This window comes from Procambarus clarkii, chromosome 2, assembly GCF_040958095.1.
Source record: "Procambarus clarkii isolate CNS0578487 chromosome 2, FALCON_Pclarkii_2.0, whole genome shotgun sequence".
In the NCBI taxonomy this organism is placed as follows: domain Eukaryota; kingdom Metazoa; phylum Arthropoda; class Malacostraca; order Decapoda; family Cambaridae; genus Procambarus; species Procambarus clarkii.
In genome coordinates this window covers 16,361,350-16,376,097 of record NC_091151.1, presented here as the reverse complement: position 1 = coordinate 16,376,097, position 14,748 = coordinate 16,361,350, and the positions used below count along the sequence as shown (strand labels likewise).

General features: G+C 52.6%; 1 protein-coding gene across 1 annotated transcript in view; it reads right to left on the bottom strand.

The window, feature by feature from the left end:
- Window positions 1-14,748, bottom strand: part of LOC123753351 (uncharacterized) — a gene marked incomplete in the record, with an annotated part of 352,004 nt that overhangs the window by 97,578 nt on the left and 239,678 nt on the right. Inside the window, 1 exon segment of the mRNA XM_069326285.1 lies at window positions 4,003-4,149. Coding sequence (XP_069182386.1) covers window positions 4,003-4,149 — 147 coding nt within the window.

Here is a 14,748-nt window from a genome sequence, read left to right as displayed (position 1 = left end):
GGTCAGTGTTACAACGGTCAGTGTTAAACGGTCAGTGTTCCAACGGTCAGTGTTACAACGGTCAGTGTTACAACAGTCAGTGTTACAACGGTCAGTGTTACAACGGTCAGTGTTACAACGGTCAGTGTTACAACAGTCAGTGTTACTACAGTCAGTGTTACAATGGTCAGTGTTACAACGATCTGTGTTACAACGGCCAGTGTTACAACAGTCAGTGTTACAACGGTCAGTGTTACAACGGTCAGTGTTACAACGGTCAGTGTTACAACGGTCAGTGTTACAACAGTCAGTGTTACAACGGTCAGTGTTACAACGGTCAGTGTTACAACGGCCAGTGTTACAACAGTCAGTGTTACTACAGTCAGTGTTACAATCGTCAGTGTTACAACGATCAGTGTTACAACGGTCAGTTACAATGGTCAGTGTTGCAAAGGTCAGTGTTAAAACGGTCAGTATTACAACGGTCAGCGTTAAAACAGTGTTACAACGGTCAGTGTTACAACGGTCAGTTACAATGGTCAGTGTTGCAAAGGTCAGTGTTACAACGATCAGTGTTACAACGGTCAGTTACTATGGTCAGTGTTACAACGGTCAGTGTTAAAACGGTCAGTGTTACAACAGTTAGTGTTAAAACGATCTGTTTTACAACGGTCAGTGTTACAACGGTCAGTGTTACAACGGTCAGTTTTACAACGGGCAGTGTTACAAAGGGCAGTGTTACAACGGTCAGTGTTACAACGGGCAGTGTTACAACGGGCAGTGTTACATCGGTCAGTGTTACAACAGTCAGTGTTGCAAAGGTCAGTTTTACAATGGTCAGTGTTACATCTGTCAGTGTTACAACGGTCAGTGTTGCATCTGTCAGTGTTGGAACGGTCAGTGTTACAATGGTCAGTGTTACAACAGTCAGTGTTAAATCAGTCAGTGTTACAATGGTCAGTGTTACAACGGTCAGTGTTAAAACGATCTGTGATACAACGGTCAGTGTTACACCGGTCAGTGTTACAACAGTCAGTGTTATAACGGCCAGTGTTACAACGATGAATGATACATCGGTCAGTGTTACAACAGTCATTGTTACAACGGTGTTACAACGGTCAGTGTTACAACAGTCAGTGTTACTACAACGGTCATTGTTACAACGGTCAGTGTTACAACAGTCAGTGTTACAATGGTCAGTGTTACAACAGTCAGTGTTACATCGGTCAGTGTTACAACAGTCAGTGTTACAACAGCCAGTGTTACAACGGACAGTGTTACAGTTTTGCAACGGACAGTGTTGCAATGGTCAGTGTTACAACGGTCAAACAATGTTGGTATTTTTTTTTTCCACCAAGATTTATTCAGAATATTCTCTACCTCATCACCCTTCCTTGTACACCTTGGAGAAGGACCCTTCCTTGTGCACCTTGGAGAGGGACCTTACCTTGTGCACCTTGGAGAGGGACCCTACCTTGTGCACCTTGGAGAGGGACCCTTCCTTGTGCACCTTGGAGAGGGACCTTACCTTGTGCACCTTGGAGAGGGACCCTACCTTGTGCACCTTGGAGAGGGACCCTACCTTGTGCACCTTGGAGAGGGACCTTCCTTGTGCACCTTGGAGAGGGACCTTCCTTGTGCACCTTGGAGAGGGACCTTACCTTGTGCACCTTGGAGAGGGACCCTACCTTGTGCACCTTGGAGAGGGACCCTACCTTGTGCACCTTGGAGAGGGACCCTACCTTGTGCACCTTGGAGAGGGACCCTTCCTTGTGCACCTTGGAGAGGGACCCTTCCTTGTGCACCTTGGAGAGGGACCCTTCCTTGTGCACCTTGGAGAGGGACCTTCCTTGTGCACCTTGGAGAGGGACCTTCCTTGTGCCCCTTGGAGAGGGACCCTACCTTGTGCACCTTGGAGAGGGACCCTTCCTTGTGCACCTTGGAGAGGGACCTTACCTTGTGCACCTTGGAGAGGAACCTTACCTTGTACACCTTGGAGAGGGACCCTACCTTGTGCACCTTGGAGAGGGACCCTACCTTGTGCACCTTGGAGAGGGACCCTTCCTTGTGCACCTTGGAGAGGGACCTTACCTTGTGCACCTTGGAGAGGAACCTTACCTTGTACACCTTGGAGAGGGACCCTACCTTGTGCACCTTGGAGAGGGACCCTACCTTGTGCACCTTGGAGAGGGACCCTACCTTGTGCACCTTGGAGAGGGACCTTCCTTGTGCACCTTGGAGAGGGACCCTACCTTGTGCACCTTGGAGAGGGACCCTACCTTGTGCACCTTGGAGAGGGACCTTCCTTGTGCACCTTGGAGAGGGACCCTTCCTTGTGCACCTTGGAGAGGGACCTTCCTTGTGCACCTTGGAGAGGGACCCCACCTTGTGCACCTTGGAGAGGACCCTTCCTTGTGCACCTTGGAGAGGGACCCTACCTTGTGCACCTTGGAGAGGGACCTTCCTTGTGCACCTTGGAGAGGGACCCTACCTTGTGCACCTTGGAGAGGGACCCCACCTTGTGCACCTTGGAGAGGACCCTTCCTTGTGCACCTTGGAGAGGGACCCTACCTTGTGCACCTTGGAGAGGGACCTTCCTTGTGCACCTTGGAGAGGGACCCCACCTTGTGCACCTTGGAGAGGGACCCCACCTTGTGCACCTTGGAGAGGACCCTTCCTTGTGCACCTTGGAGAGGGACCCCACCTTGTGCACCTTGGAGAGGGACCCCACCTTGTGCACCTTGGAGAGGGACCCTACCTTGTGCACCTTGGAGAGGGACCCTACCTTGTGCACCTTGGAGAGGGACCTTCCTTGTGCACCTTGGAGAGGGACCCTACCTTGTGCACCTTGGAGAGGGACCTTACCTTGTGCACCTTGGAGAGGGACCTTCCTTGTGCACCTTGGAGAGGGACCCCACCTTGTGCACCTTGGAGAGGGACCCCACCTTGTGCACCTTGGAGAGGGACCCTACCTTGTGCACCTTGGAGAGGGACCCTACCTTGTGCACCTTGGAGAGGGACCCTACCTTGTGCACCTTGGAGAGGGACCCTACCTTGTGCACCTTGGAGAGGGACCTTCCTTGTGCACCTTGGAGAGGGACCCTACCTTGTGCACCTTGGAGAGGGACCCTACCTTGTGCACCTTGGAGAGGGACCCTACCTTGTGCACCTTGGAGAGGGACCCTACCTTGTGCACCTTGGAGAGGGACCCTACCTTGTGCACCTTGGAGAGGGACCTTACCTTGTGCACCTTGGAGAGGGACCCTACCTTGTGCACCTTGGAGAGGGACCCTTCCTTGTGCACCTTGGAGAGGGACCCCACCTTGTGCACCTTGGAGAGGGACCCTACCTTGTGCACCTTGGAGAGGGACCCTACCTTGTGCACCTTGGAGAGGGACCCTACCTTGTGCACCTTGGAGAGTGACCCCACCTTGTGCACCTTGGAGAGTGACCCCACCTTGTGCACCTTGGAGAGGGACCCTTCCTTGTGCACCTTGGAGAGGGACCCTACCTTGTGCACCTTGGAGAGGGACCCTACCTTGTGCACCTTGGAGAGGGACCCTACCTTGTGCACCTTGGAGAGGGACCTTACCTTGTGCACCTTGGAGAGGGACCTTACCTTGTGCACCTTGGAGAGGGACCCCACCTTGTGCACCTTGGAGAGGGACCCTACCTTGTGCACCTTGGAGAGGGACCTTACCTTGTGCACCTTGGAGAGGGACCCTACCTTGTGCACCTTGGAGAGGGACCTACCTTGTGCACCTTGGAGAGGGACCCTTCCTTGTGCACCTTGGAGAGGGACCTTACCTTGTGCACCTTGGAGAGGGACCCTACCTTGTGCACCTTGGAGAGGGACCTTACCTTGTGCACCTTGGAGAGGGACCTTACCTTGTGCACCTTGGAGAGGGACCATACCTTGTGCACCTTGGAGAGGGACCCTACCTTGTGCACCTTGGAGAGGGACCCCACCTTGTGCACCTTGGAGAGGGACCCCACCTTGTGCACCTTGGAGAGGGACCTTACCTTGTGCACCTTGGAGAGGGACCTGATGCCGTGTGGGGAGAGGAACTCGTCCTCGTCCAGCAGGTAGCGGAGGAGGCGCAGCAGCTGGTCCTTGGTGGGCACCGCTAGCAGCATCCTGTCCGACCCTCCCTCACTCATCAGCGTCACCTGGTGGGGTGAGAGGCAGGGCTGGGGTGAGGCAGGGATGGGGGGAGAGGCAGGGCTGGGGGGAGAGGCAGGGCTGGGGGGAGAGGCAGGGCTGGGGTAAGAGGCAGGGCTGGGGTGAGAGGCTGGGCTGGGGTGAGAGGCAGGGCTGGGGTGAGAGGCAGGGCTGGGGTGAGAGACAGGGCTGGGGGGAGAGGCAGGGCTGGGGTGAGAGGGAGTCCTGGGGTGAGAGACAGGGCTGGGGGGAGAGGCAGGGCTTGGGTGAGAGGCAGGGCTGGGGTGAGAGGCAGGGCTGGGGAGAGAGGCAGGGCTGGGGTGAGAGGCAAGGGGGGGGGAGAGGCAGGCCTGGGGTGAGAGGCAGGGCTGGGGTGAGAGGCAGGGCTGGGGGGAGAGGCAGGCCTGGGGTGAGAGGCAGGGCTGGGGTGAGAGGCAGGGCTGGGGTGGAGAGGCAGGGCTGGGGGGAGAGGCAGGGCTGGAGTGGAGAGGCAGGGCTGGAGTGGAGAGGCAGGGCTGGGGTGAGAGGCAGGGCTGGGGTGGAGAGGCAGGGCTGGGGGGAGAGGCAGGGCTGGAGTGGAGAGGCAGGGCTGGAGTGGAGAGGCAGGGCTGGGGTGAGAGGCAGGGCTGGGGTGAGAGGCAGGGCTGGGGTGAGAGGCAGGGCTGGGGTGAGAGGCAGGGCTGGGGTGAGAGGCAGGGCTGGGGTGAGAGGCAGGGCTGGGGTGGAGAGGCAGGGCTGGGGTGGAGAGGCAGAGCTGGGGTGAGAGGCAGGACTGGGGTGGAGAGGCAGGGCTGGAGTGGAGAGGCAGGGCTGGGGGGAGAGGCAGGGCAGGGGTGGAGAGGCAGGGCTGGGGTGAGAGGCAGGGCCGGGGTGAGAGGCAGGCCTGGGGGGAGAGGCAGGGCTCGGGGAGAGGTAAAATTCCTCCATAATATACTGGTACTTTAACCATAATTTTGGTCCTTCGTACCTATATCATATAGATTATATAATATAAAGAAGTAGTGTATATATATATATTATTAAACATAGCAAGTAGCAAAATCAAACTGTTAAAAACAGCCATTGGTACCCTAACTCAGCCAACCTCCATCAGCAGTACACAGAAGTTACTACAAATCATTAAAACCATTAAATAGTTGTTCTGAGGAAACATCCAAAGAACAAAAACTTGTACAAATAGTTCTAATAACAATTAATGAGACTACAGCTGCCAATAAATAATATTAAGCGTAAGGTTGAGGGTAGGAGGCGGTGGCCGTGGCCAGACAACTTGCTCCTCTACATCAAGTTGAGGTAAGAATATGCAGGTAACCAGGAGCTTCTGCTCATAACCTTTCTACCAATACAACACTAACTGCAGCTCTAGAGTGGTCTCATCACTTAACAATAGTATACCTATGTATATTACTAATACTTCCTACATCACTACTTGCACAGGAGGCAACCTAACCTGGAGGCGAGGTACCTACCCTGGAGGCGAGGAACCTACCCTGGGGGCGAGGTACCTACGCTGGAGGATAGGTACCTATCCTAGGGGCGAGGTACCTACCCTGGAGGCGAGGTACCTACCCTGGAGGCGAGGTACCTACCCTGGGGGCGAGGTACCTACCCTGGAGGATAGGTACCTATCCTAGGGGCGAGGTACCTACCCTGGGGGCGAGGTACCTACCCTGGAGGGGGAGGTACCTACCCTGGAGGCCAGGTACCTAGTGTCGGAAAATCCGACCCCATTTAATAATCATACAGATAATTGCTGTTGTATAAGCAAGTTACCCATAGAAAACGTAACTTGTAGTGGAATTACCGTCTATAGAAAACGGGATATCATCACCACATACTATTATAATTCACCAGCTATTTTGCTGGGAATTATTCTTAAATACATTAGTCTTTGGACTTTACCATCATAAAAACATCTTATATAAATTAACTTAATTATCAATATTAAAGTAGAGTAAATGTGACCCTTCTATCACTTTCTGAAATGTGGACAATGTAAGCCAGGCGTCAGAGTGAGGAGGAGGGCAGCCATTGTTGTTATATGAGACCAGAGGCTCACACGGGAGCAAATTCGGCTCCTGTTAAATTTACTTGGACGTAGTGTTATGGAAACTAAAAGTGTACCATTATCAACACGCTGTCTACAAATTCAAGTTAAGTGTCTATCCGAAACCCATTATCTATCATTAGTGGCCATTAATGTCATTGGGTAGGGTTATCCGGTTAGATCACATGGAAGCCTCAAACTAAAGGTAATTAAGCCAGGTCTTCATGTTCCATGTACTGTTTTCTCTGATATACTTGTCATATATAGGTATCTGGCTTCACAGCTAGCGCACTTTTGACAGGTCAAGACGAGGATGCAAGATTATGTGCACCAGTTACTGGGTGATAGAAGCTACCTCAAAGAGGATAATTTGGTGTCTACACTCTAGTTATACCTGGTGGACTAACCTGCTGTACTATAAGAGAAGGAACCTCATCAATGTATGTAGCTATTACTGTAATTTGATTGGCTGCATATGTGTAATATAAACCCCCCCTCATGTGTAGAGGATCGATTTGTGAGATTAAGAGATTATTGCAGAAATACAGTCCACTTATCATTATACAAATTGCTATCGAAGTATATAAATTAACGTAAATATAAATTCATATAAATTAAATAAATATAAATCTCACAGGTCGGTTCCCACATTAGTTGGTCATCTTCGAACCGGATGACGGATTATTTGATCCTTTGAACCCACATTTGGTCATCTTAGTACCGGATGAACCAGTTAACCAAACCAGTGGATTCATTAAATATACTAGTGCAGTGTTATTTAAACAAAGCCAGTCAAGACAGCGGCGTTGCCTCGTGGGAGCCTCCCTCAGCCCAGATCAGCCTTAGTCAGCGGTTTCATGCACACCCACAGAAATTTGGTGGCGTGTTATTTCGTGAAATGACAGCGCTAATATAGAATCCAGCCAAATTAGTGACTGTGTCTTCGCGAGATTGTTCACGGATTTCGTGGTGTTACATTTCGCGAGAGATTATCCACGAATTTTGTGGACTTTATTTCGCGAGGTCACTAATAACATTTAATACTTCTAGATAATATTAGAAGTTTCATAGAGGCTAATTAAGAGGCTATTATCAATAATTGTGTATATTATTTCTCCAAAATAGAGAATTATTTAATATATATTGCACTAGTGATCACAGTATAATATTTACTAATTGCCAACCCACAACAGGGTAGGATATTAACCATTGACTAGTTGAACTATTATCGTTCATCCTAGTCCCATTATTACCATAGTCAGTTGTGCTATATTGAACAACCTAACACCATTAATGAATGGTCCAGACCCTATTTTGGGTGTAATTTTTATCAACTCGAGTTGAGTTGTATATATAATAAATTACTTATGATCATTACACCTTTGAGTGATTAATTAGTGTCTCTACCATCCTAGGGTGATATAGAAGAGCTAACCTAAAGGTACTTCCAGTGACACTGGTTTATCACTCAAATCATTAGTGTGGATGATTGTATATATATAATGTGTATTAATTTTAAGTGCTAACCTCTAGTAGAGGTAGGATTATTGCCTAGTGAGTGCAGAATTTACCCTAGGCTACCATCAGTGCTTGTTCAGTATTATGAGCAGCCCAAGTACAAGTCCCACAAGGCTTCACCAACGAGCCAGTATGGATAATGCAGGGAGAATGAAAAGAACCCTTGCAGGTCTTAAAGGCCACTTAACAAGACAGATCAAGAAATGTGAAGATTTGTCACAACAATCTCAAGTTGATTATGCTGACCTGGAAAGCTATTATCAAGCAGCTGCAGGTAAATTTGAGCAAATCAAATGCCAAATAGCTGTCCTTGTGGGGACAGACTACTACCATCAATTCATCGGTAGCCCTACTAAATATCAGGGCATAACCATGTTAAACTCTGCAGGAGGTAAATTACTCTCAGGCCCAGTATCAAGCCTGAGGAGACCTATGACTGCAGATAAACAATACCAGTAGAAATCTAAATTTGTCAGCTGATTATATTTCTCCAGTAGCATTATACTAAGGAGATTACAGCTGACTATACCAACAGAGGTTGATGTTAGTATCATCATTTAAAGCTGGAGTTGAGTTCATGAGGCCTCAGTGGCAAATCAGTGAACAGTAGCCTAAAACAGCTACAAGTCACTGCGACCAATGTCACTGAACCCACTGCAGTCTCAGAACCATACTTTACTTTAATGATGAGCTATTCAGTCTTCTGAATCAATTAACTAAATTAAACCCCAATAAATCTGATGACTGATTTGATACATTTATTATTTAATCAAGATGTATTCAATGGGCCTCAGTGTTTATATATCAGTGACCAGTTACCTGAAGAAACTTCAAGTTATATCTAATGTCACTGATCTCACTGCAGTCCCTGAATCATACTTGACTGTAGTACTTGATCACATCCAGTCTTCTGGGTTAAATAATATGTAATAAGGCTTGAATATTAGCCTTTCAAGAGTTGACAGGGAAATGAAATCGCATTAGACTTCTAACCCCTGCAACTCTAGTACGGGACATCCGTCCTGCACGAACAGACGCACAAATGTGTGATTACTAACTACTAACATCAAATTAATGTAATAATTCGAAGGAGGAGTATCGGTGTTCGTCTGTTCTAATTAGGACTTCGACCCGTGAGCAGCCCCTGGGGAATTATGTCGGAAAATCCGACCCCATTTAATAATCATACAGATAATTGCTGTTGTATAAGCAAGTTACCCATAGAAAACGTAACTTGTAGTGGAATTACCGTCTATAGAAAACGGGATATCATCACCACATACTATTATAATTCACCAGCTATTTTGCTGGGAATTATTCTTAAATACATTAGTCTTTGGACTTTACCATCATAAAAACATCTTATATAAATTAACTTAATTATCAATATTAAAGTAGAGTAAATGTGACCCTTCTATCACTTTCTGAAATGTGGACAATGTAAGCCAGGCGTCAGAGTGAGGAGGAGGGCAGCCATTGTTGTTATATGAGACCAGAGGCTCACACGGGAGCAAATTCGGCTCCTGTTAAATTTACTTGGACGTAGTGTTATGGAAACTAAAAGTGTACCATTATCAACACGCTGTCTACAAATTCAAGTTAAGTGTCTATCCGAAACCCATTATCTATCATTAGTGGCCATTAATGTCATTGGGTAGGGTTATCCGGTTAGATCACATGGAAGCCTCAAACTAAAGGTAATTAAGCCAGGTCTTCATGTTCCATGTACTGTTTTCTCTGATATACTTGTCATATATAGGTATCTGGCTTCACAGCTAGCGCACTTTTGACAGGTCAAGACGAGGATGCAAGATTATGTGCACCAGTTACTGGGTGATAGAAGCTACCTCAAAGAGGATAATTTGGTGTCTACACTCTAGTTATACCTGGTGGACTAACCTGCTGTACTATAAGAGAAGGAACCTCATCAATGTATGTAGCTATTACTGTAATTTGATTGGCTGCATATGTGTAATATAAACCCCCCCTCATGTGTAGAGGATCGATTTGTGAGATTAAGAGATTATTGCAGAAATACAGTCCACTTATCATTATACAAATTGCTATCGAAGTATATAAATTAACGTAAATATAAATTCATATAAATTAAATAAATATAAATCTCACAGGTCGGTTCCCACACCTAGCCTGGAGGTCAGGTACCTACCCTGGAGGCCTGGTACCTACCCTGGAAGCGAGGTACCTACCCTGGAGGCGAGGTACCTACGCTGGAGGATAGGTACCTATCCTAGGGGCGAGGTACCTACCCTGGAGGCGAGGTACCTACCCTGGGGGCGAGGTACCTACCCTGGGGGCGAGGTACCTACCCTGGAGGATAGGTACCTATCCTAGGGGCGAGGTACCTACCCTGGGGGCGAGGTACCTACCCTGGAGGGGGAGGTACCTACCCTGGAGGCCAGGTACCTAGCCTGGAGGTCAGGTACCTACCCTGGAGGCCTGGTACCTACCCTGGAAGCGAGGTACCTACCCTGGAGGCCAGGTACCTACCCTGAAGGCCAGGTACCTAACCTGCAGGCCAGGTACCTACCCTGGAGGCCAGGCACCTACCCAGGAGGCGAGGTACCTACTCTGGAGGCGAGGTACCTACCCTGGAGGGTAGGTACATACCCTGGAGGAGAGGTACCTACCCTGGTGGCGAGGTACCTACCCTGGAGACCAGGTTCCTACCCTTGAGGCAAGGTACCTACCCTGGTGGCGAGGTACCTACCCTGGTATAGAGGTACCTACCCTGGAGGAGAGGTCCCTACCCTGGAGGAGAGGTACCTACCCTGGAGGCCAGGTACCTACCCTGGAGGCCAGGTTCCTACCCTTGAGGCGAGGTACCTACCCTGGAGGGGAAGTACCTACCCTGGAGGCCAGGTACCTACCCTGGAGGCCAGGTTCCTACCCTTGAGGCGAGGTACCTACCCTGGAGGGGAGGTAACTACCCTGGAGGTGAGGTACCTACCCTGGAAGGGAGGTACCTACCCTGGAGGTCAAGTACCTACCCTGGAGGCAAGGTACACACCCTGGAGGCCAGGTACCTACCGTGGAGGGGAGGTACCTACTCTGGAGGCGAGGTACCTACCCTGGAGACCAGGTACCTACCATGGAGGGGAGGTACCTACTCTAGAGGCGAGGAACCTACCCTGGAGGTCAGGTACCTACCCTGGAGGCCAGGTACCTACCCTGGAAGCGAGGTACCTATCTTGGAGGCCAGGTAACTACCCTGGAGAGGATGAACCTATCCAGGAGGCGAGGTACTTAACCTGGAAGGGGAGGTACCTATCCTGGAGGGGAGGTACCTACCCTGGAGGCGAGGTACCTACCCTGGAGGGGAGGAACCTAGCCTGGAGGTCAGGTACCTACCCTGGAGGCCAGGGGTACCTACCCTGGAGGCGAGGTACCTCCCTGGAGGCCAGGTACCTACCCTGGAGGCGAGGTACCTACCCTGGAGACGAGGTACCTACCCAGGAGGCGACGTACTTACCCCGGAGGCGAGGTACCTACCCTGGAGGCGAGGTACCTACCCTGGAGGCGAGGTACCTTCCCTGGAGGGGGAGATAACTATCCTGGAGAGGTAAGAACATTCCCTACAGGCGAGGTTCATACCCTGGAGGCGAGGTACCTACACTGGAGGCGAGGTACCTCCCTGGAGGCCAGATACCTACCCTGGAGGCGAGGTACCTACCCTGGAGACGAGGTACCTACCCAGGAGGCGACGTACTTACCCCGGAGGCGAGGTACCTACCCTGGAGGCGAGGTACCTACCCTGATGGCGAGGTACCTAACCTGGAGGCCAGGTACCTACCCTGGAGGCCAGATACCTCCCCCGGAGGAGAGGTACATACCCTGAAGGCGAGGTACCTACCCTGGAGGCGAGGTACCTACTCTGGAGGCTAGGTACCTACCCTGGAGGCGTGGTACCTACCCTGGAGGCGTGGTACCTACCCTGGAGGCGAGGTACCTTCCCTGGAGGGGGAGATAACTATCCTGGAGAGGTAAGAACCTTCCCTGGAGGCAAGGTACCTACCCTGGAGGCGAGGTTCATTCCCTGGAGGCGAGGTACCTTCCCTGGAGGCGAGGTACCTACCCTGGAGGCGAGGTACCTCCCTGGAGGCGAGGTACCTCCCTGGAGGCCAGATACCTACCCTGGAGGCGAGGTACCTACCCTGGAGACGAGGTACCTCCCTGGAGGCCAGATACCTACCCTGGAGGCGAGGTACCTACCCTGGAGACGAGGTACCTCCCTGGAGGCCAGATACCTAACCTGGAGGCCAAGTACCTACCCTGGAGGCCAGATACCTCCCCTGGAGGAGAGGTACATACCCTGAAGGCGAGGTACCTACCCTGGAGGCGAGGTACCTACCCTGGAGGCGAGGTACCTACCCTGGAGGCGAGGTACCTACCCTGGAGGCGAGGTACCTACCCTGGAGGCGGGGTACCTACCCTAAAGGCGAGGTACCTAACCTGGAGGCCAGGTACCTACCCTGGAGGCCAGATACCTCCCCTGGAGAAGAGGTACATACCCTGAAGGCGAGGTACCTACCCTGGAGGCGAGGTACCTACCCTGGAGGGGAGGTACCTACCCTGTAGGCGAGGTACCTACATTGGAGGCGTGGTACCAACCCTGGAGGCGTGGTACCTACCCTGGAGGCGAGGTACCTTCCCTGGAGGCGAGGTACCTTCCCTGGAGGGGGAGATAACTATCCTGGAGAGGTAAGAACCTTCCCTGGAGGCAAGGTACCTACCCTGGAGGCGAGGTACCTACCCTGGAGGCGAGGTACCTCCCTGGAGGCCAGGTACCTACCCTGGAGGCGAGGTACCTACCCTGGAGACGAGGTACCTACCCAGGAGGCGAGGTACTTACCCCGGAGGCGAGGTACCTACCCTGGAGGCGAGGTACCTACCCTGAAGGCGAGGTACCTACCCTGAAGCCAAGGTAGCTAACCTGGAGGCCAGGTACCTACCCTGGAGGCGAGGTACCTACCCAGAAGGCGAGGAAACTACCCTGGAGGCGAGGTACCTACCCTGGAAGCGAGGAACCAACCTTGGAGGCCAGGTACCTACCCTGGAGGCGAAGTACCTACCCTAGAGGCGAGGTACCTACCCTGGAGGCGAGGTACTTAATCTGGAGGGGGAGGTACCTACCCTGAAGGGGAGGTACCTACCCAGGAGGCCAGGTACCTACCCTGGAGGCCAGGTACCTACCCTGGAGGACAGGTACCTACCCTGGAGGCGAGGTACCTACCCTGGAGGGGAGGAACCTACCCTGGAGGGGAGGTACCTACCCTGGAGGGGAGGTACATACCCAGGAGGGGAGGTACCTACCCTGGAGGCGAGATACATACCCTGGTGGCGAGGTACATACCCTGGTGACGAGGTACCTACCCTGGAGGAGAGGTAACTACCCTGGAGGCGAGGTACCTACCCTGGAGGCCAAGTACCTACCCTGGAGGCCAGGTACATACCCTGGAAGGAAGGAACCTATCCAGGAGGGGAGGTACCTACCCTGGAGGCGAGGTACCTATCCAGGAGGGGAGGTACCTACCCTGGAGAGGGAGGTACCTACTCTGGAGGCCAGGTACCTACCCTGGAGGTCAGGTACCTACCATGGAGGCCAGGTACCTACCCTGGAAGTGAGGTACCTACCCTGGAGGCCAGGTAACTACCCTGGAGGCCAGGTACCTACACTGGAGGCCAGGTACCTACCCTGGAGGCGAGGTACCTACCCTGGAGGGGGATGTACCTACCCTGGAGGCGAGGTACCTACCCTGGAGGAGAGGTACCTACCCTGGAGGAGAGGTACCTACCCTGGAGGAGAGGTACCTACCCTGGAGGAGAGGTACCTACCCTGGAGGAAAGGTACCTACCCTGGAGGAAAGGTACCTACCCTGGAGGAGAGGTACCTACCCTGGAGGAGGAGGTACCTACCCTGGAGGCCAGGTACCTACCCTGGAGGCGAGGTACCTACCCTGGAGGCGAGGTACCTACCCTGGAGGGGGAGGTACCTACCCTGGAGGCCAGGTACCTACCCTGGAGGCCAGGTACCTACCCTGGAGGCCAGGTACCTACCCTGGAGGCGAGGTACCTACCCTGGAGGCGAGGTACCTACCCTGGAGAACAGGTATACACCCTGGAGGTCAGGTACCTACCCTGGACGGGAGGTACCTACTCTGGAGGCCAGGTACCTACCCTGGAGGCCAGGTACCTACCCTGGAGGCCAGATACCTTACCTGGAAGCGAGGTACCTACCCTGGAGGCCAGGTACCTACCCTGGAGGCCAGGTACCTACCCTGGAGGCCAGGTACCTACCCTGGAGGAGAGGATCCTATCCAAGAGGGGAGGTACCTACCCTGGATGCGAGGTTCCTATCCAGGAGGGGAGGTACCTACCCTGGAGAGGGAGGTACCTACCCTGGAGGCGAGGTACATACCCAGGAGGGGAGGTACCTACCCTGGAGGCGAGATACATACCCTGGTGGCGAGGTACCTACCCTGGAGGAGAGGTAACTACCCTGGAGGCCAAGTACCTACCCTGGAGGTCAGGTACCTACCATGGAGGCCAGGTACCTACCCAGGAAGTGAGGTACCTACCCTGGAGGCCAGGTACCTACCCTGGAGGCCAGGTACCTTCACTGGAGGCCAGGTACCTACCCTGGAGGCGAGGTACCTACCCTGGAAGGGGAGGTACCTACCCTGGAGGCGAAGTACTTAGCCTGGAGGCGAGGTACCTACCCTGGAGGAGAGGTACCTACCCTGGAGGAGAGGTACCTACCCTGGAGGAGAGGTACCTACCCTGGAGGAGAGGTACCTACCCTGGAGGCGAGGTACCTACCCTGGAGGGGGAGGTACCTACCCTGGAGGCCAGGTACCTACCCTGGAGGCGAGGTACCTACCCTGGAGGCGAGGTACCTACCCTGGAGGGGGAGGTACCTACCATGGAGGGGGAGGTACCTACCCTGGAGGTCAGGTACCTACCCTGGAGGCGAGGTACCTACCCTGGAGGCGAAGTACCTACCCTGGAGAACTACACCCTGGAG